At 33.0% G+C, this 23,064-nt stretch overlaps 1 protein-coding gene across 1 annotated transcript in view; it reads right to left on the bottom strand.

The window, feature by feature from the left end:
* The window catches only part of LOC132752704 (uncharacterized), a 136,171-nt gene that overhangs the window by 15,934 nt on the left and 97,173 nt on the right, over window positions 1-23,064 (bottom strand). Inside the window, exons 45-51 of the mRNA XM_060743068.1 lie at window positions 19,904-20,080; window positions 15,991-16,158; window positions 15,252-15,428; window positions 14,789-14,965; window positions 12,555-12,710; window positions 10,264-10,410; window positions 962-1,126 (exon numbers count right to left, since the gene is read on the bottom strand). Of these exons, the coding sequence (XP_060599051.1) occupies window positions 962-1,126; window positions 10,264-10,410; window positions 12,555-12,710; window positions 14,789-14,965; window positions 15,252-15,428; window positions 15,991-16,158; window positions 19,904-20,080 (1,167 nt within the window). The remainder of the gene's footprint in view (window positions 1-961; window positions 1,127-10,263; window positions 10,411-12,554; window positions 12,711-14,788; window positions 14,966-15,251; window positions 15,429-15,990; window positions 16,159-19,903; window positions 20,081-23,064) is intronic.

The following is a 23,064-nucleotide window of genomic DNA, read 5'->3' as shown; positions in this document are numbered from 1 at the left end:
GATGCATTCACATGTCAAGCTATTCACTAATCACCATAAAACAAAGAAATAATAAAATTTTAATTAAGTTCATAGTCATATGACCTTGACCTTTAAACTTTTGACCTCAATGATTGTGGCAACTCTTCAAGGTGCATCTACATACAAAATTTGCTTGTTTAATGTTTTGTTATTTTGTTATTACTAGTCCTAGTGATCTTAACGTTTAACATTTAGACCTGAAATGCATGTTGCACACCCAGCTCATCAAGGTCACCAATGTTTCCAGTTCCTTTATCACTACACTTTCACTGAATGACCATTTAAATGTTTTGATAGAACAGGTCTATGTGACCTTGACCTTTATCTACATACAAAGTTTTATGTTTCCTTGGTCAATTCACTTTGATTAAATGACTAGTTTTAGGTTTTGTTATTACAGGTCTCAGCGACCTTGACATTTAGCCTTTACACCTGTCAATGGGTGTGGCTGGTAAAATTTATCAAGGTTAAATCTACATACAAAATTTAAAGTTCCTAGGTCAATACGGTTTGCTTTAATATCCAAGTAATGTTAAGATATTACAGGTCCCTGTGACCTTGACCTTTGACCTGTAAATATGTGTTGCATGTACAACTCACCAAGGTGCATTAACATGCATTGTTTAAATGCACTTTACTGTTATAGCCAGTTGTATTCTGCTATCACAGGACCCTGTGACCGTTACCTTTGAACTAAAAATAGATGTGGCTGGAAAAAGGTGCATCAACAGAAAAGGTCAACCAATGCCAAAGCTGACAAGAAAGAAAGAAAGACCTTTTATGTCATTTAAATGTATTTAAACTACCTAATGAAACATGAAATAAGAAGACAGATTGAAATAATCCTGCATGCATGCACAAACACGTGCACACATACATACACACACATAACATCTGATCTGAAGAATGAAATCAAAATCCAAAATTTATCAATACTTACATAAATCACAGGAGCCTTGTCCAACACCATCAGTTGTTAATCCATCCTGACATTTTTGACAACTAGCATCATTTCCTACAACACTTTTATTGAAACCTTCGTTACATCTATCACAGCTTTCCTTACCATCAACTATATTATACTCTTTACCAATGCTACAACGGTCTGAAAGTAAAATGCTTGCTGTTCAAGCTACATGCCTCCAGATGAGTCAAAATAATTCAATAAAATCAATCTTGAGAAAATGTACAGATTTAAGGAAAAGTAAAAATTTAAAGTTTCAAGTAATATGCGATAAATGACTGGTCTTTCAGTATTTCATCTATATTTCTACTGTGTTCCCAATGCAGTAAAGGCTATTTATGCATATTTTGACCACTTTTTGGTAATTTATGTGGTTTGTAAGTGCCATTGAAAATGTATAAATTGATTCCTTTTGGTTACTTCACAATATTACACATTCGAATACATTTTCATAATTTTCATGACAATTAGCATGAATCTGTAGGCGTGTGCTTGTAAGTTTCCCCCGTACCAAAAGGAAAGGTTTGCCGCAAACTCGCCGCAACTTTGCCGCAAATTCGCTGCAAACCTTTTAGTTCGCCAAAACACTGTGTCAAGTGTTTGCCAGATATCGCCACTAGTGGCAACTCTGTGGCAAACATTTGGCGACTTTGCGGCGAATTCACCAGAATATTAAGTAGTTCGCCAAAAGTTTGCCAGAAACTTTCAGTGGAAAACTAATTTGCCAGAGATTGCCAGAATCTTTCTATCAAAAAAATATTCGCTGAAAGTTCACCAGAAACTTTTCTATAAAAACAAAGTTTGCCAGATAATCGCCACAAACATATCAGTTCTGAAAGTTAATCCAACTTTTTTCAGTAAATAAAACTATTTTGCCAAGGAATTATATTATTATGCACATATAAAAAAAGTCCTTCATGTACCTACCTATAACACGGATTTAAATGTCAATTAAAGTCCGTGCTATAACCTACCTACCTACCCAACCTTATTTTTATGGGTCGGGAAGTGGAAACAAACAAATTTTTATTTTTTGCCTTAGAGATTATCAAATTGAAACATCATATGTATCATGGAGGGTATTGTAGTTCACAATAACAGTTAAAAAAAATTATAAGGTAGAAGACCCATAATGAAATCGGCAATCTTCGACAATTACCGCCATATCTCGCCATTATTCGTAACGAACTTCGTTTGTTTACGTATAAAGTCGGAATTCTAATACATATAGCGAATATCCCCGGGTCACGTGGTAGTATTCCCCAAGAAAATGACGTAATTTCCGCAGATATCTAACATGGTCGTCTTACAGCGTGATACGCTCGGTCGATTAAAAAAAAAAAAAGTGTAAAAAGATGCAGAAAACTCAAGTATTCCGACTTTATTATAGAACATAACTATAGTGCAAGGTAACCAGTTATTACGTGTCAACCAAACCAGCTCTACAAGACATCAACTCTTCCTAAATCGGTTGATAATGAGGGTTGGAAAGCAAGGGAAGAAGAATCGTTGAGTTTGGCGTGTATGCGTCAAACCCTAAGATTTTGTTAAAAAATGTAGACTTGGACCAGTTGGCTACCATTAACAAGCACTGATTAACTTTTGACAACATGTTAGGTGAATTTAAACAGGGAGTGTCTGGTTATTTGTATGTGAAATGTCGAAACACAGAATGCGGTCATGTGAAGTTGTGTCCGCTATGGAAAAACACACAGACTCTAGTAAATTGAAGACCTGTGAAAGTTGGAATGCCATGGTTCGTTGTCAAAACACAAAATTGAGGAACAGGGTAAGCTGATTAATTGTATTGCATCATAGTTTACATTAAGTACTATATATTGATAATGAATTCATAGATGTAATGTCTCGTACCAAAATGAAATATATCGATACATTATGCATTTTATTCAGTGTTTTATTTACTCGTCTTCCAATGATGTCAAACATATAAAATTATGCGGACCAAATTTATAGTTTCAGATTTATAAATAATTAATTTATTATACAGAATACATGATCTTGTTTGTGTTTAGCTGTAAAACAACTACTCCTTATTGTGAAAGAAGTGGCTACCGTAACGGCTAGCCCAAAGTTCTAGCCGTACGTGACTCACATATCCATATAATTTTTTGAAAAGTCGCCGTACGGTTAGCCAATACCCAGTGTGTCCTTGCCTAGATCGTACGTTGACTCACCGTACGGCTAGAAACTTTTGGCTAGCACTAAACGGGCCCGTACGGGCTGCCACTTCCTATTGTGAAATGTTTTATAAACTTCCCTACTGAAAACATGATTTTAATTTCCACCAAAGTCACTGCAAGAAATTTGAAAAAGCAAATGATAAAACGTTGCCTAAATATAAATCTTGCAACAATGCAAAATTTTTAGTAAGACATTACAGAATCCTTACCTGTTACATTATATAAAAGACACAGGTTTACACTAGGCTGCCAATGCACACAGTCACAGTAGCTACTTAATATTCAACGTACATGAGGCAGCTAAAAATTAGCCTCGTATATTAATTTTATGGCAAGTGTTATTATCATGGTTATGCTAAAATTACAATCCATGTGAAGTTTTTTTTTTGACAAAATATTTTGTATACTTTAATGAAATAATTTGTTTCTTTCATTTTTCTTACAGCATATGATTGATAGTGTAGCGTGGCGCGCGTGAGGGTCAAACAATTTGTTGTCAACACTAAAGATTACCAACAATTGAAATAAAAACATGAAAAGAAATGGAGAGACGTGTTGGAAATATCATTGAGACAGCACTGGTCTTCTTATGCCGACAGAATCTGCTGCATAAGATCAAGGAAATGGAGTAAGACACGATTTACATTTACAATGATATTTTCGAAATAACATGGTACTGAAATTGGAAGAATTTAACAAAAATTATTTTGTAATTATATGTCTATGCAGCTTATCATGGTATTCAATCCTATATTGCTGGCCACCACTCGTGGTTTAGGGAAACCAAAGAATATTATACAATCCAATATGAGAAAGAATTTTTAAACAATGGCTTTGTTGTTTTTGCATGTTACTATCTGATATTCATCGTACATTATTTCTTTTTTTCAAAATAACATGAATGTGTAATTGTTTTTTTTTAAAAAAAGTATTTATTTCTACATGACAAACTGGGTCCGCCTGGGCCTCCATTGCCATTGGTACTTGTTGCTTGGTCATATATGGGGTTGCGTTCATTGAACGCCACCTTTCCTTGTTGAGTCTTGTTTATCATATTTTACCTTCATTGTTAAGACTAAAATTCATATTAAATACATGCCATTCTTTTTAAGGGATGTGCATCATGAAGAACCGAAATGGTATCAAGAACACAACGATCATGGAAAGATCTTATTGACAAAAAAATCTCGGAGGATGTCCTTGCCAGCATGTTTGCCAGCCACTTAAAGTGAGTACTGGTTAAGTTGTTTTGCTGTATTTTGTTTATTTACGAAAGTAAAGCGCACTATTGCAAAAACTGACATGGTGTGTTTAACTGTTTGTGTTATGTCAGTTGCTTCAATATATGAATATCTCTCCATATACTTTTTGTACATAATGTATTTTTTTTTTTTATTCAAAGGTCTATTCATCAGTCAAATGCTACAGTTACAAATGACAGTGAATGGTGCAGATGTTATACAATTGTGATTAACATATCCTCAACAATACATCAAAAACAAAAATGCCTATTAAACTGTAAGTTTGAAAGCTATTGAGTCTTTTTAATATATTTATAATCATGGTTAGCATTTAAATATAATACTGTGATATTTTGCTAATAGCTATTTTGGGTCGTCTTCAATAGAAACAATTTGATGTATCTTCATGTTGATGAATAATCGATATGCAGTCCGAATTATTTCATAAAAAGTGATACTAAAATTTGTCAGGAAAAAAAAGTCGTGCAATTAGGCATTTAATAATTAACAAAACTTATTCTAGTAAACTGCTATGAAAACATTGTGCTTACATTAATTATACATATGTTATTGTCAATTCATTGTTGTTCAATCTTCAATATTTGTCAATATTTACGTTTAAAGATAAATTTTAAAATACAGAAAATATTTTTGAAATATATTTTTACAATTACAGTTCTCCACAGACCAGTCAAAGGTGGTTGAAACAATCAGAAGTGGTTCCAGCATCTTAAAAAAACACTCACAGCAGATTATAGACTTCCCCGAAATTTCCCTGTAAAAACCCGCAGCTGTTATGTCCAGTGCAGTAGATACTGCCTGGCACAAAAGAGCATTGACAGTTTAACACCTAAGTAAAATAAAGCATTATTTTATCCCCCACAATGTGGGAGCATATAGCGGGCACTTGTCAGTCTGGTCCCAAAATCTTGTGAACGCAACTCCTTCTAAACCGGATGGCAGATTTATGCTTAAACTTCCAGGGATTAACAAACTTAATGTGTATATGCGTAGTAAAGTAAGGAATTTTTGCTGCAACTAAATTTAAACAGAATAATGCGCCTTTGCTTGATTTTTTTAGTTTTTCAACTTGTGCACATGTAGTCCCAAAAACTATTTGGACTAGAGTATAAGATTGACAGAACAGTAGGCATGTGGGGCATCCGTGCTTTTATTGACACATTTCAAGTTTTTCTCAGTCTTATGTCAGTAATGATTTAGCAATTTGTCAGAAAAGTATCTGTGTATATTTATAACACGTGCTTATTTGATGTATAAATGAAAAAGTGAGTTTGCATACAAAGTAAGACTGGATAGTTCAACATTAGTTCTTTCAAACAGTGGCATTTTTAGAAGGAAAATCCTAATGGTATATTTGAATGACCCTGCGTATTTAACTTTGAGTTCTGCACCTAGCTGTCATGTCACAGCATGGCTTCATTTTGTGAATCGCCTCTATGGAGGAGTGGCCAAATATAGGGCATCATTTTCTCCGTCGTCTTGTCTATCTGTCCGTCCGTCACAAAACTTGTCCGGACTAACCCTCATAAACTACTGTTGCAATTTCATCCAAACTTACAAGGACATGATCATACCAAGTCTAGTTGTGCATTTTGTCAGCATTTCCGGTTCAATGATTTTGTCAGAGTTATGCGCCCTTAATAATTTTTTATTTATTTAAAGTTTGTAACGTTGACTACTTGCCTTAATACCACTAATGCAATTTCAATGAAAACTTTACAGGGTTGATCTGTAACCTTAAGTCCTTGGCTGGCATATTCATGAGTTTTCCGGTTGAATGTTTTTGGCCGAGTTATGGCCCTTGATAAAAAGCGTTGTTTTTTTCGGGTGTGTTGCCCAGATACACAAAAGCTGTCCTGACTACTTCGCCATAAACTACTGGTGCAATTCATCAAAACTTTACAGAATGATCATTACCAAGTCCAAGGTGCATATTGTCAGCATTTTCCGGTTCAATGATTTTGTTCAGAGCTTATGGCCCTTTTTTTTTAATTGTCCGGACTACATCTCTATACCACAAATGCAATTTTCAATGAAACTTTACAGGATTTGCATCTGTGCTCAAAGTCCTTGCACATATTGCACAGCGTTTCGGTTGACATGATATTTTGGCAAGTTTGATGGAAAAGTGTTGTTTTCTGTGTGTTGCCAGAACATAATGAAAGCATTGTCCGACTACTCCTCAAAAAACTACTGCGTGCAAATTTCATACCAAACTTTAAAGGAATGATCAGTACCAAGTCTAGTTAGTGCACTGTCTGTACTGTCACGAAAACTTGTCCCAACATGAAATTGCGCCATCATGAGGCGACACATGTGCATCACTGAATCGCTCTTGTTTGTTATTTTGGTGTTTTAACATGATACCTTGATTCTTAACTAAGTAGATAAAACTTATAATATCATGAGCCACTTGTCATTCTGTAAATAAATTAGGTTTTGCAATGCAAATACATGTTCATACCCAACAGCATCAAAGATTCAAGCCTAGCAATAAAATAATAATTGCTCTTTGTTTTATTTTCTTCATTTGTAAGTGGGCTTACTAATAGATTACTGCCACTTTACTTTCAAAGTGGGGTTTTGGGGTATCAATTCACCTTCAGTGATAGTTCTAGTTGATCCAGTATAAACAGGTAACATGGAAATGAAAAATAAACCTTGTTTTTTCAGTGTACTTGCACCAATAAACGTAAATATGGAGAGAAAGCTTAGTCACCAAAGCAGTCAACACCAAAATACACAACAATGGCCAGGGCACTGAAACTTGGAAGAGAAGAGTAAAGAGTGCGTTTTTAGCTAACAAAGTGACATTGCAAAGCTTTTGTCTATCTTCGTCGTAAACTTGAAATCTTTAAAACAACATCTCATAAATTGCCAAGCCAATTTCATTGGGCAAACCTACGATAGTGTCTAGTCAGTTTTTTGTTTTTAGCTTGCAATCGCTATATAGACATGACTAAGACATTAGTTATCTAATTACTTATGGTTTATGTATTATAAGACCAAAATATATTGCTTAAGATCATTTTTACCAAATTTGAAAGCCACTATGTTCCTAAGTCAGTTTTTTTGTTTTTGCTTGCAATCTATAATTACATGCCTAAGCACAATTTAGTTTAATCTCTTAATAGTTATGTCTATATTTGTATAAGACCCAAAAATATTGTTAAAATTCATTTTTTACCAATTTGAAAGCCATTAAAAGCTCTAGTTTGTTTTTGTTGCTGCTTGAAATTGTTATATGACATGACTAAAGACATTTAGTTTAAAATCTTTAGTTATTATTCTATGAGGCGGCATCCGTGGCCGAAGTGTGTTCAAGGTCATTGACTTCAAACCACTTGCCCCTTCACCGCTGTGGGTTGGAATCCCGACAGGACTTTGAATCTGTCTTGTTGAGGAAGCTATTCCAGCTTAAGCTTAAACTAAAACGTCAGTGGTTTCATACTCAGCATACGGCCGTTCGTTGCCTGAAATAATGCAAGGAAGGGCACTCTGAACAGTCACGGATATGACCTTTACTGTGTTGATGTGACGTTTAAAAACCCAAAAACAAGCAAACAAAAAAATTATGTCTATTGAAAATTCGTTGTTTGTATAAGACCCAAATAATATTGTTGTGATTAATTTAAACAATTTGAAAAGCCATAATTGTTCGGTTCAACGATTATTGGTTTGCTCACAATCATAATGTTATATACAGAGAGTTTAAATCTGAAGGTATTATGTCCATGAAATATGCTTGTTTGTTTAAGCACCAAAATATAAATTTTGAGATTTCATTTTTACAATTTTGGAAAGCCATATTCGTCTTTAGTCTGTTTTTGCATAACACATAACGGCTATTGTTTAGTTATTTATTCGTTATTAATAGTGATTTGTCTAAGTGGATGTCGAAAGTATGTATGTTAATACCATGCCAGTTCATGTTTGAATGAAACTTTTTGTCCAGATAGAAGATTTCAAACTGTAACTTTTCTGATTTTTATCTTTTACAACAATATTATATTTCCCATTTATTGCTTAAGAAATACTGCAACATGTGCTGAATAATAGCTATTGTCAAACATTTTATATGCTCCCCGAAAAATTTCGGCGACCATATAGTCATTGCGGTTGTCTGTCCGTCTGTCTGTTACGTAACATACGAAACCTGAATTCGTGTCCAGCCCATAACTTTGTTTATTTCAAGTGCGATTTTAAAACTATTTCACAGAAATGCTCACCATATTGAGACGACCTGTCGCCCCGCAACATTTGGCGTCGCTACCTTGAAGCGTCAAGGTCACACCGATGACCGTTGAACAAAAATCAGGTGTCGCTGCCATAACTTCGTTATTTGAAGTCGGATTTTAAAGCTATTTAAAAGTAATGATCACCATATTGAGGACGATGTGTCGTGCCGCAGCATTTGGGGTCGTTACCTTGAAGGTCAAGGTCACAGCATGACCTTAAACAAAAATTGTGCCGGCCCATAACTTGGTTATTTGATGTCGGATTTTACAACTATTTTCACAGAAATGATCACCATATTAAGACGACGTGTCGCACACACCATTTGGGTCAATACCTGAAGGTCAAGGTCGCAACATGACATTGAAGCAAAAATCGTGTCCGCGCCCATAAATTCGTCTATTTGAAGTCGGATTTTACAACTATTTCACCGAATGATCACCATATTGAGACGATATGTCACATGCAACATTTGGGTCATTACCTTGAAGGTCTAGGTCACAGCATGACCTTGAAGCAAAAATGTGTACGGCCCATAACGTCGTTATTTAAAGTGGGATTTTACAACTATTTTGGAGATTATCACACTTTGAACTTTGTTCTGGCACATAACCCTGAAACTTCAAAAGATATACTTTTCTGTATCTAGGATTCACCCCGCGTTCAACCGCCCAGCTCTTGTTTTAATTGATTATTAAGTAATATGAACAATTCGATGATAGCATCATAACTAAAGAGTGGGCAAATTTATGAAAGTCAAATATGTATTAGAATCAGTTTGCTAATAAAAAAAGTGTGTACAAATTTATTCTCTTTTGGTGAATTAATTTCTTTATTTTACAAATTTAATCAAATTTCATTTATTCTACTGATATGTTTGTAATATTTCCTTTATTTTCTATTTGAAAAAATGTGTTAAACCAATATGGTTATTTTTTTCTTAAGTAATTCAGCTAGTTTTTTTTATTCCAATGGGTTTGAAAAAAAATTGTTCGCCAGAACTTTACCAAAATGTTTGCCAAAATTAATCGCCATAACATATTTGCTGAAACTGGCAAATATGCAAATAAGTTGTTCCGCAGTGTTACCAAAAGCTTCTGGCGAAAACATTTCCCAAACTTACTATGCAAATGAAGTTTGCTGCAATTTTCCGGCAAACTTTTGGCGAAAAATCTGCAAACTTTTACCATGCAAATGAGGTTTGCGGTTTAAAATTTGCCCGCAAACAGAAGCTACCTCCCCCTATAGTTTGCGGCAAAGTTTGCCGCTAACCTCCATGAGTTCCGGCAAAAATTTGCCGCAAACCTTATTTGCATGGTAAATTAATGCCCTGAAAGCAGTTTTGTCCGCAAAACTCACCGCAATGTTTTGCGGCCCAAATTTGCCGCAATGTTTCACCAGAGAGCCCTTTTTTTGGTAAGGGGCGCCATGACAATTGTAAGTAATTCCCATAGTTTTTTTTTAATATTATTACAGCTCCCATAAATACCTTATCTAATACAGTCGCATTAAATCATTACAGCAACAATTAATACATTGTACCTTTATATAACATTTATTTAATCAGTCTAGCACTTACAAACATCACAGGCCGTTCTATTTTCATTTGATGTACGATCTTCATTTTCACATTTTTGACATAATTCATATCCTGCATTTGGTTTTACCATTCCCTCATTACATTTCTCACATGAAGTGTTACCTTCTTGGCCAGGACCACATTCAGCTGTAATTAAATTAAACTTCTAAAGAAAACAAGATAGTTATTTTGAAACTTTTTTAACATGTTCTCAATATTTCTAATAAACAAATCCATGATCAATTCTCTGCCTTTTGGTGTCAAATAAGTAAATGCTGAACATTTTTTCTAGTGCAGCAAGTTAGATTTATGTAATTAAACTATTTAACAGGAGAAGTTTGATTGCCCTAATATGGTTCACTTTAGAAGTTTTGGTCCGAAAATTGTCCACCTTAAAACTGTTGTTTGACAAGGGCATAATGACTAAAATGTGATGGTTATTTAATCACAATGAAAATTTTCCATGATCAAAATTTTATTTCAAACACAAAAACTGACCAGCAACTGTTGTCTAAACTTAAAGAAAAAAGCTGAAAAAAATTCAACAAGTCACTGGGTTATGACCCAAGAATGAAACAAGAAATGTCGAACGACACATATGCCCCCCTTTCTAGCCCTTGACTCACATTAATGTTTTTTTTTGTTATAGAAACTAGCCATAAATGGGTACATGGAAGTGTTCAGTTATGGAAAAAAGAAAAATAATGAAGACTTTGTGATAAATAGTTTTCAAGATAATGAGCGGACACAATCCTGACATGTATGACCCATGTGACCTTGACCTTTGAAAAATTGACCCAAAATCAATAGGGGTCATCAAATAGTAATGACCAATCAATATTAGAAATATGAAGACTTTGTGAAAAATAGCTTTCAAGATAATGAGCGGAAACCAAACTAACATTCAAGGACCCTGTGACCTTGACCTTTGTACTAGTGACCCCAAATCTATAGGGGTAACTTACTAGTTATGACCAATCAGTATGCAAAATATGAAGACTTTGTGATAAATAGTTTTCAAGATAATAAGCGGAAACCATTCGGAAATTTAAGGCTCATGTGACCTTGACCTTTGAACTTAGTAGAGACCCAAAAAGCAATATGGGTCATCTACTGGTTATGACCAATCACTATGTGAAATATGAAACCTTTGTGATAATTAGCTTTCAAGATGAGTTGAAATCATACTACCATACAAGGACACTGTGACCTTTACCTTTGACCTGGTGACCCCATAATCAATAATTGTTATCTACTTGTAAAGAACAATAAATATGTGAAATATAAAGATTTTGTGATAAATAGTAACCAAAATAGTGAGCGGAAAGAATTCTAACATTTTTGGCCCCTGTGACCTTGACCTTTGACCTGGTAACCCCAAAATCAATTGGGGTCATTTACTTGTTATGGCAATCAGTATGTGAAATATGAAGACTTTGTGATAAAAAGTTACAAAGATAATAAGTTGAATTACAAAACTACAAATTCAAGGCCCATGTTACCTTGACCTTTGATATAGTGACCCCAAAATTAATAGGGGTCATCTACTAGTTATATGACCAATCACTATGTGAAATATAAAACTTTGTGATGAATACTTTTCAAGATAATCAGCGAAAACCATACTGACATACCTTTGACAAAGGGACCCCAAAATCAAAAGGGTTCATCTACTAGATATGACCAATCACTATGTGAAATATGAAGACTGTGATGCATACTTTCAAGATAATCAACAGAAACCATTCTGACATTTAAGGCCCCTGTGACCTTGACATTTGACCTAGTGACCCCAAAGTCAATATGGGTCATCTTCTAATTATGACCAATCACTATGTGAAATATAAAGACTTTGTAATAAATTGTTTTCAAGGTAATCAGCGGAAACCATGTGGTCTACCGACAGACAGACCGATGGACCGATATAAGCAAAACAATAAACCCACTCTTCTTCAAGGGGTGGCATAATTTAATACAAAACTGTACCTCTATAAAATATTTGAGAACCAAAGGTAAAGATTAACAAAGATTGTTAGTGGGTCAGGCTTTACATCTAATAACAAATATTCTTGCATAAAAAAGTGCAGTAAATAGATGGAAACATTGCACTGTTTTCATATATGTGACTCGGGATGCCATGTTAAAATAGCTGACTGCAATGATAATTTTATTATATTAGTGTCAAACTACATGTTAAACTACATAGCAATCATTCAGGCATCACCTGCATGAATTGCTTGAATTCTTATTATAAATACCAAAACTCACTAAATTTTGTTGATCAAACTTACTCTGACAGGCTTCAGGACTGGTACTTCCCTCACCAACAGTATTTAGATTGATTCCACATTCTATACATTCAGTTTTTCTTGGTTTATCTTGATAAGTCTTTTTAGGACATAGTGTACATTCACTCCCATTAATCTTAGATCCTGCTGGGCAGTTACCTATAAACAAAATAATTCTGTTAGATAAAATTGTGAAATTGAAAAAAAGGAAACTATTATATATGTCATGTATTGCATCCTTTTCCCTACTCAATCAACATTTAACCTGCTAAATTAACATTTACCCTGCTAAATTAACATTTAACCTGCTAAATTAACATTTACCCTGCTAAATTAACATTTACCCTGCTAAATTAACATTTCTCCTGCTAAATTAGCATTTTACCCTGCTAAATTGACATTTGTTCCGTAAAATTAATATTTACATACATGCCATAAATTTAGACTCATTTCCGGGACACTTTTCATTTGGAGGTGGGGCATTGATCAGCAAACGTATTTTTTTTTAATTTACATAGTGGCATACAACCTATATTACAGGTGTTTACAACTTGCAAAGTTAATGACACCATAAACAAAAGACAGAATGTCAATAATTATTGACAGTTTTTCTATCTTTTTTAAGTATTTGCGCATCGTTAATTCAAACATTCACAGAATATAATAAAGCTATATTAAGTACTGACAATTAGCCATGTCGTTTATTTGCAACATTCGCTGAATCTTGTAGATTTCATCACCTCATATTTAGCGGTAATTTTCACGTGCTTGACCACTAATAACTGCCTCCAGGCGGATTAAATTTATACGAAAGGGCACGTAGATATACCAATTTAAGGATAAGTGTCACCATTGCAATGCTGTTTAGGGAATAATCGTTCGTTATTAGCGTTCTAAACTAGTTTATAAAATCTTGACAATAAAATTATATAAAAATATAAAATTTCTTGCTTCAAAGTAGATTATTTTTTATTTTTTTTACCGGGACATAAATCATCTCCAGGACACCCCCGGGACAGCCACCTTATTTGGGGACTGTCCCTAACTAACCTTTGTTCTGCTAAATTTACCTTAGCTCTGCTAAATTAACCCTAACCCTGCTAAATGTAACCTAGCCAAACTAAATTAACCCTAGCTCTGCTAAACTAACCTTTGTTCAGCTAAATTAACCACAGCCCTGCTTAATTAATCTAAACTCTGCTTATTTACCTCAGCTATGCTTAATCAACCCTAGCTCTGCTCAATTAATCTTAGCTGTGCTAAATTTACTGTTGCCCTGTAAAATATACATAGTGGTCTTTGTCTATTTTTAGCAAACTGAACCAACAAATAAAATAGTCAGAGAAAAGTGTAAAAGAATTGCTGGTTTGCCTTACTGGCTATTAAGGCTCCCACGTTTACAATTTTTTGTAAACGTTTACACGATTGCTCAGGACCGAAACGATACCGTTTAAACGGTGGTACTTCTACACCATGTATTCAAGTCTCAAATGATGACTTACTTTTTATTTACAAATAATTTAATGTTCAGGGCCCATCACAATTGAGTCCACACACATTTTCTGCATTGTATCCTCATTTCGCTCTTTTGAAAGATCAAATGATAATCAACTTTACCAATGTATTATGTCACGATTAGTGCATGGTAATGCTGTGTGAAGGGTTGTAAATACCTGTTTTCCGTATTTTACTTTGGAATAAACCAATTACAATTGATAGAATTCATGATTACTGGCAATGATTAAGATATTTTGTAAGACAATGTAGTCATTTCGATTAAACGGTAAAAATTATCGTAAACGTTTTTGACTGAAAATCGAAACAAATCTGTTTAAACGTGTAACCGTGGGGGCCTTACTGGCTATCATATACCTGTCAGATATCACTGTCATAATTTAAACAGTTTGATATTTTATGAGAACATCATATTTAATGAAACACTGACACCTTGATTAATTCAGTTCCAAACACATTTATATATAATGCTTTTAAATAAGCATGGACATATAATTTTACTATAAATATACCTACATTTGTTATATATCACTCTATCTAGAACCTCTTGTGAACATGTGTAAACATGTTATTTTGGTTACATTTAAATCAGCTCTGAAACAATATACAGACAGGTGTTGTGTTTTTATGTAATATGAGCCAAACATAGAATATGTAATGATCATCGGGTAAAGATTATTTTATACATTTTCTTTGTTTTTCTTTGTAAGTAAATGACATACGTATTGTGCACTGTTCAGCTGATTTAGATCCAAAATTACTGGCTACATATCCAGGTCTCTCTGTTTCACATTCTACACATAATCCAAACCTGTCATCATCACCTTTAAAACTCTCTATTGGACAGCTCTCACATTGTAGTGTGTCTGCATTATATTGTTTCCCTCCAGGACAAGTTGCTAAAATAAATGTAGAAAAAAATTCTGAATGTGTTTTCTGATTATAGTTTTAAATTTTGTTATTGTTTTCATAGGTATTGTGATAATTTTAAGGCTTTAATGGTGTTAGAAGTAGACCCTTAAATCCCCTTTATTAGCAGTCACTACATTGATACAACACACTAATTGATAACTAATAAGAAATTTATTAACAATGTTGTCACATTATATAGTGACATGATGTGTTAAACTTTTACTGAAACGTAAAACAGTACTCCCATGTTCAAATGAATTAAAGATCCCTTACGTTTACAAAGTGAAGAATTATTTGTCCCTGTTTGTTCAGTGCCATAAACAATGCCATTTGTAGTTCTACATGGAATACATTGAACTTGTGAGTTTGGATATTCAACTTCAGAGTAATAATCCATGACACAATCTGTGCATACATTTTCCTTCAGGTATTGGCCTGCTACACACTTTGCTGTAAATGGTAAAATAACAAATAATTCAATTTTATTTTGTATTTATTCCTGCTAACAGAAGAATCTTTTGCAATATTCATATAATATATTCCCTAAGTCAAAGTTGAAGGGACATGAATTCATGATAGTGAAACTGTTTATATCCACTGGAGAAAAAAAAAACAACCTCAACAGCTTTTATTCAACCAGCCTATTTTTATCAGTGAAAGTTGGCTAATATGCAAAATAATCTGACCTCATATTATTTCTGATAAAGATATGAATATACAACTGAATTTTATTGTAATTTTTTAGCAAGCACACACTGATATATCTGTAACATCTGGAGGGATTTTGTAATGCTATTAATTAATTGTAGCTAACATTGAGGGATATGAAATTATTAGAACATAATTTATATCTATTTTAAGAAAGTATTTATAAAACATAAATGCTAATCTTACCAGTTCTGCAGGAAGATAATCATAATCTGGTACACTGAGTTTGGGCCAAACATTTTATTTTACATTTTCATAAACTCATTTCTGTACAAGTAATTGCAATGAAATATATGAAACATACGTAAAGTACACAAAGATCCACTGATTGCCCCTGTATTGTTGGTAGTTTTACCATCCGGACAGACAGTGCAGTTACCAAATCTAGCATCTCCAACATTCTCTTTATATGTTCCTCTTTCACATGGCTTACAAGATGACTCAGAGAAGAACCGTCCAGCATCACATATAGCTGAATAAAACAAACAACAATATGTCATATCCTTTTATCACTACAAAGATAGTTGTACTTTGAAAAAGATATGTATTTTATGCTAGTCAATATCACACTTTGTAGTTCATATTTCTTTTGTTAGTCAACATTACATGTTGTTATCGGAATTTCTAAATTCTCAGTAAGAAGTCCAATTGTTTACATTTCTGTTGCTTTATTTTGTGTTAGTCAATATTTCATGTTTGTATCATGACGGAATTTCTAATTTTTCCCCTGTTTTTGAGATAAAACAAATTGTTTACATTACATAATATGTTTCTTTAATTTAGACAATATTACAAGTTTGTAGTTTATTTTGTTTATGGCTTTAATAAAAGTCCATTTACAACACAATTTTACGGAGCCCCTAAGGTGACATTATCCACACTTTTTTCCCCGGAACTTAATTCGTTTTTACGAAAAAATAATTCGTAATTACGAAATAATAATTCGATTTTACGAAATATTAATTCGTAATTACGAAATATAAATTCGTTTTTACGAATTATTAATTTGTTTTTACAAAATATTAATTCGTAATTACGAAATATTATTTCGTTATTACGAAATATTAATTCGTTATTACGAAATATAAATTCGTTTTTACGAATTATTAACTCGTTTTTACGAAATATTAATTCGTAATTAGGAAATATTATTTCGTTATTACGAAATATTAATTTGTTATTACGAAATATTGATTCGTTTTAACGAAATATTATTTCGTAATAACGAAATATTATTTCGTAATTACGAAATATTAATTTGTAAAAACGAAATGTTATTTCGTAATTACGAAATAATAATTCTTAAATACAAATAATATTTCGTAAAAACCAATTAAATTTTATCAAGGGTTTCAAAGAGTTTTGGTAATAGATATTAATAAGGCCTCGAAACTTAGTTCCTGACAGAATATAAGACATGTAAATGTAATATCAATAGTGATTTTTTTTCTCCCCAAGTCTATTGTATATAAATCAAACTAATCGCCTCAGGCAATAGCATATATTGCCGCCACAGCCGTGATAGTACACGCGCTAGGAAAATTTTGTTAAAATGGATGTCCTATGCTTCAAATCCAAACACGGACATCATTTTCTGTTTCATTTAGTCGAATTTATTGAGTTTTGAAATAAACTGTTATGTTTTTATGATCACATAAATTGTAAGGAAATATTCTTTTTTTATTAAATTGATTAGAGTAGTGAAAGTCTGGATCCCCCTCGTCCCTTTAGTTTTACTAATGTATATGGTAAAAGAAAGTAATAATAAAGCATGTTTCTTTTTTAAAGAAAAATGTAAGAAATGATTAATTGTCTCAAAAATTAAGACATTGCTGATAGGAACATGCATTTGACAATGGGGAAAAAGAGACCATTTTGGATAGAGAATGACTCCTCACTCAAAAACCTTGTTCGCTTAAATATAATAACTTGAGAACCATTCGGCATATAATCGCAAGGTTGATCCAGGCTTGTAAATGATCCCTTTGTGAGATTAGTAGGTTCTTTGTCCAGCTTACAATGACCTTAAATAAGATTTTGTAAAAACGAATTAATATTTCGTAAAAACGAATCATTATTTCGTAAAAACAAATTAATATTTTGTAATTACGAATTATTATTTCGTAAAAACGAATTACTATTTCGTAAAAACAAAATAAATATTTTGTAAAAACGAATAATTATTTCGTATAAACGAATAAATATTTCGTAATCACAAATTAATATTTCGTAAAAACGAATTAATTGCCGGGAAAAAAGTGTCAAAAATGTCACCTTAGGGGCTCTGTACAATTTTGTATTGACTTATTCATTGTTTTACAAGCTACGCAAACTCCTGAACCTATACAAATCAACCACTCACCACTCGATGGACATAAAAGCTAATATTACTGTGCTGGATTCCAACAAACTAATTAACAACTAGAAATGACACGGGTGCCCCCACCGCGCCACCGACCTGTCAATCTTATGACTGTAGGTCAAATATTTTTTGAAAACTAAAAAATCTTTTACTAAGTTAAGGACAAGAACTTTACAAATACTGAATAAATCCACAAGCAAACCCCAAAGTGTATAAGTACACATGCTGACCAACATTCTTGTAAACTGTCAGGCCTACAAGTGAAATACTTTTTGAGCTATGCATGAACAACTTGAAAATTGCAAATTTATTCTACTGTAAGTCAAGAGCAATAGCTCTAGCAAAACTGAAAAAAATCCACAAGCAAAGTCCCAGGTGCATAGCTTCACAGTGATGTGAATCATTTTTCCTGTAATTTAGTGATGTTGATCATTATTTCTGTAAAGTTGGTTGATTCTAACTCAAGCGCTCAAGGAAAAAATAACAACATAATGAAATGGTTTTTACTAAGTCAAGGGCAATAACTCTACAAATACTGGATAAATCCACAAGCGAAACCCCAGGTGCAAAACTAAATATGCTGAGCAACCTTCCCGTCAGGTTTAATGACTCTATGTCAAATCCTTTTTGAGTTACATGCAACACAAGTTGAAAATTGCAAAAATTTTCTAAGTCAAGGGCAATAACTCTAAAAAAACTAAATAGATCCAGACGAAAATACCCAGGTGCACAACTACACATGCTGATCAACGTTCCTGTAAAGTTTCATTACTCTAGGTCAAATACTTTTTGAGTTACGTGCGACACAAAAGAGAACGGACGGACGGAAGAACAGACGTACTCACAAAATGGTACTTATGTGACTTTTCCTTTGATCTTTTTGGCCATTTTTAGTCACACAAGGTTTTAAAAAAGACACACAAGTAAAAACGGAATCAATAGGATCAAAGAGAATTTACTGTTACCAATTGTTCTCCAAGTCACACAAGTACCTCTGGGTTCGTACGGATGGACGGACAAGGTAAATCTAAATGCCCGCCACTAAAGTGGGGGCACAAAAATGGAACATTTTTCAGAGACAATGTCATTATTCTGTGAGAAATGAGGTGACATAAAAATATACATATAGTGTAACTTCTGAAAACCGAACACCTTTGGGACTAGCCAAATAGTTCGGAATTTGGAAGTTTCCGGAATCCAGAAGTTCGGAATTATCTGAACAAGTAAAATTATTATACAACTTTTTATAGTAAGACATGGTGAAAAATATATGAAGCTGATTAAATTAATAAAATAGCAAAATTATAGGCTTTTTTACTATTTTAAATTTCATTATCACCTTAACTGAATTTTCTGATACAATAGCATAAAGTTAATTATCACAATTTATCCTTTAGTATATTTCACCTGCTATTTACCAGTACTTTTTCATTTCATCACATTATATTTATCAATTTCTTAATTTTCAAACTTTAAACTAGTGTTTGATATTCTTGACAGGTTGTAATTCTAGTAGGTGTCAAGATAAATGGTTACTGTTATTTTGAAGATACTGACATTTTGAAGGTTTCTCAATTACAAGTATAATTTTCCGTCATACCTTTTTTAATTTCCAGATTTTGGAAGTAAATAATTGACATGACCTAATTTTTACCAGAAAATAGTTCGGAATTCAGAATTTAGAAAATGTGTTATTCCGAGGTTTTGATTACATAGAAAACGGAGAAATTTTTGAACCCTGAAAAATGTTCAGATTTCTGATGTTTCCAGATTTCTGAAGTTTCCGGATTTTACAAGTTCCGAAATTCAGAAGTTCGTTACACTGTATACAGAAATAAAATGTTATAACACTCACGCAGACAATCTTCAACAGTTGTTGTTCCTACAGTCTTTGTATTAGTAATTCGACCATCTTTTTGTGGGCATGGCTTGCATTTATCAGTTGATAGTGGAAATTGTACTGGTTGGTAAAAGTTCAGGTCACAAGGCTCACATCCAGAGTTTGAGGAGACAAGGCCGGCCTCACATTTATCTGCAAAAATGAGAACTCAATCTTAATATAAAAAAGAATTTGTTACCAAGTAAACAATGTCCCTTTTCTGTTTTAAATTCAATGCAAAATCTTGATAATAAATTCAGTATAGATTTAAAATGACACAACTTTTCAGAAATACATAATAGTAAGTATGAGTAAGTAAGTAAGTAAGTAAGTAAGTAAGTAAGTAGGTAAGTAAGTAAGTAAGAAATGACTTTATTTAATGGGGCAACTCAATTGGGCAAGCCCAGTCTTCCCTGAGAGCCTCAACAATGCACAGTCAAATTAAACATTTTTTATTGAAATACGTGAGATCAACATTGAACAAAAAAAGACATGAGTTGATAATATATACATACATTCAAGTTATCAAAAGTGAAAATTAACATATATATAAAACATATATACATACATTCAAGTTATTAAAAGTGAAAATTAACATATAAAACAAACATATTTAAACCAATATAAGAAGAAATAATTACATAATTACTTGGAATTCACTGTCTTCAAAATGACTATCTAAAAAATTTTCACATAAGCAAAGTAGATCAATTTCTTTGTGGTAATGTAATAAAAGTTTTATCTGATCAAATTTGCGGTAAAGAAGATGAAAAATATTTAATCCTTGTTTATTGAAGAATGGTTGTATATTTGGATTTTCATTGATCTCAATTTCAGTCAAGTTTTCTTCATTAATTGTATGAGCAGTGTCAGAGTTAACATTGTTGTTACTTTCTGCCTGTGGAGAGTTATTTCCTAGCATGGTGGAAGTACCCAGTAATTCTGAGGCTATCGACTCCTTAGTTTCTGGTAACCCATGGAGGTTGGCCATGAAAGTGATGCTGGTGGTCGTTCTTTGTCTGTTGCTGGCAAATCGAAAATTTACTGTTTTTTCAATGAAGAGTCAACCAAACCAAGAAAATTTCGGATCTCAGTGATCAGGATCATTCCTAGAGTTCTAGAGCCTTCAGCATTTATGTGCACCTCATCATAGAAAAGACTTTGGCTAACTTTATTGTTGCTAGTGAAACCCTTAAAGGTATCAATGAAGATATATCCTATCTCTTTGCACAATGTATTGATCTATATGTTTGTTTCTATAATATTGTCTTTTGATAGAAGTTCTCTCTTTTTTGAAATGATCGAGGAAATCCCTATTTTGGCACCTTTGTTAAGACTTTTCAATGTGTCAGTCAGTTTAGTAAAATCTTCACATATGCTGGAGGGTTTATCTGCGTTTAAAATATTGTTTATTCCTGCATGTACAATGATGATATCCGCTGATTCTAATGTATTTGGACGTGCTTTCTGTTCTGTAACAAGATTATTTATGTCATTAACTGTAGAACTTCGATTTGATTTGAACTTTACAGACACTTTATTTGTACTCATTTTTTGTCTATTGAGACCTTTTATGACAGAGTCCCCTATGATAAGGACTTTTCCTATACTCTTTTGTTTTTATTATTTTTTTCATTTTCTGCTTCCTGATTGGTTTAAGGTTTTTTGTCTTGTGTTGGCATTGAAAGATCAGTGTCACTTAGTCTTGTATCTTGTTGCTTTTCAGTTGTTTGGCTGTTTTTAAGATCTTACCTAAGCAAAGACATCTCATGTTGAAGCAGACATATGTCTGTACTTGACGCCATATTTTTACGTCCTATTCTGTACAGTATTCACTGAAGTTATGAGGTTTTCAAGTGTCTCTTTTATAGAAATTACTTCTGTCTGGAGTAGGTCATTAATTTCCTGTAGATTTTGATTCGAAGACAATTTATCACGTAGTGTCTTGTTCTCTTTCTTTAATGACTGGTTGATATTTCTAAGTTTCGTCATTTCTTCTTCCAAAGTAAGAATTTTGGCATTAAATTCATAGTTTTCAGTTATATGATTGGCCGAGAGCTTATTTCTCATATCAATGTTTGCTGACTGGAGTTTTTCTTTTTCATATTTAAATTTATTTTTTCCTGCTGATGATTTTCATGTTGTTTCTTTAATTGTAAAACTGCAGTTTTCAATTTTTCTTTTATGACTTCAAGTTCTTCAAATGCTGATGATAGTTGTTTTGATTTTTCTTCAGCATATTCAATTTTTGTATTATCCTCAAAATCACACTGAGTTGCTGTGTCGGATTTTATAATGCATGTAATGTGGAAGATTAATTCAGCAGATTTTTCATGCATCGAATTTTTTTTATTACAATCAAATTCATTGGCCCGCTGTAGATCTTCATTCTTCTGCTTTGGTTCAGAATTTTTATATTTGGCCCAATTTGTTTCATTAGGAAATTCATTTTCAAGCAGGATTTGTTTTGGCAATGTTTCATAAGAATAAGATGAGATGGATTTTGGCACTGTCTCTTCACTACTTTTTGTCATATTTCTATAGTTCATTGGTGTATTCCATTTTGACTGTCCAATTTTGTGTAGCTTTTGTACAGGTTTCTTGTCAATTTCTTGAATAATAGTTAATTGTCTGTTAAATTCTTGGTAATCATCCTTTTGCCAACCTCTTATTTAAGTTTTCTTAGCCTTTTTAAACTCTTTACCAAGTTTTTCATCCCACTGTTTATAGATGGACCAAATATTGCTCTAGATACAGCACAATACCAGTTGATTTTGATTTGGTGAGGTTCTTTTGAAGTGTCAGAAAAAGACTACTGATAAGAGATGGTGTCAGAGGAAGTGAATGGTGCTGCTTTGAGCCATTTACATTTGGTGTTGAAATTGTTGGAGTTTGAGGCAACGTGGTTTGCATTTTTATCAGTCGTTGCATTGTTACCCCCAGACTGTTTTAAGTCACATTTTATATGCTCGAGGATAGTGTTAAGCCATACTCTGCATCCAGTTCCTTGGATCAACATTTTCATTGTTTTGTTATATACTGTAAGAACAACTTTCTTGTTTGATAGAGATATTGTTGTTGTTAACCAAGTATTGTCCTATGAAGGTATTATAATTGATACATAGACTTTAAAATTT

Source organism: Ruditapes philippinarum, unplaced genomic scaffold (genome assembly GCF_026571515.1).
Source record: "Ruditapes philippinarum isolate M1 unplaced genomic scaffold, ASM2657151v2 ctg170_1_1_1_1, whole genome shotgun sequence".
In the NCBI taxonomy this organism is placed as follows: domain Eukaryota; kingdom Metazoa; phylum Mollusca; class Bivalvia; order Venerida; family Veneridae; genus Ruditapes; species Ruditapes philippinarum.
This window is presented reverse-complemented; position numbering and strand designations above follow the sequence as displayed.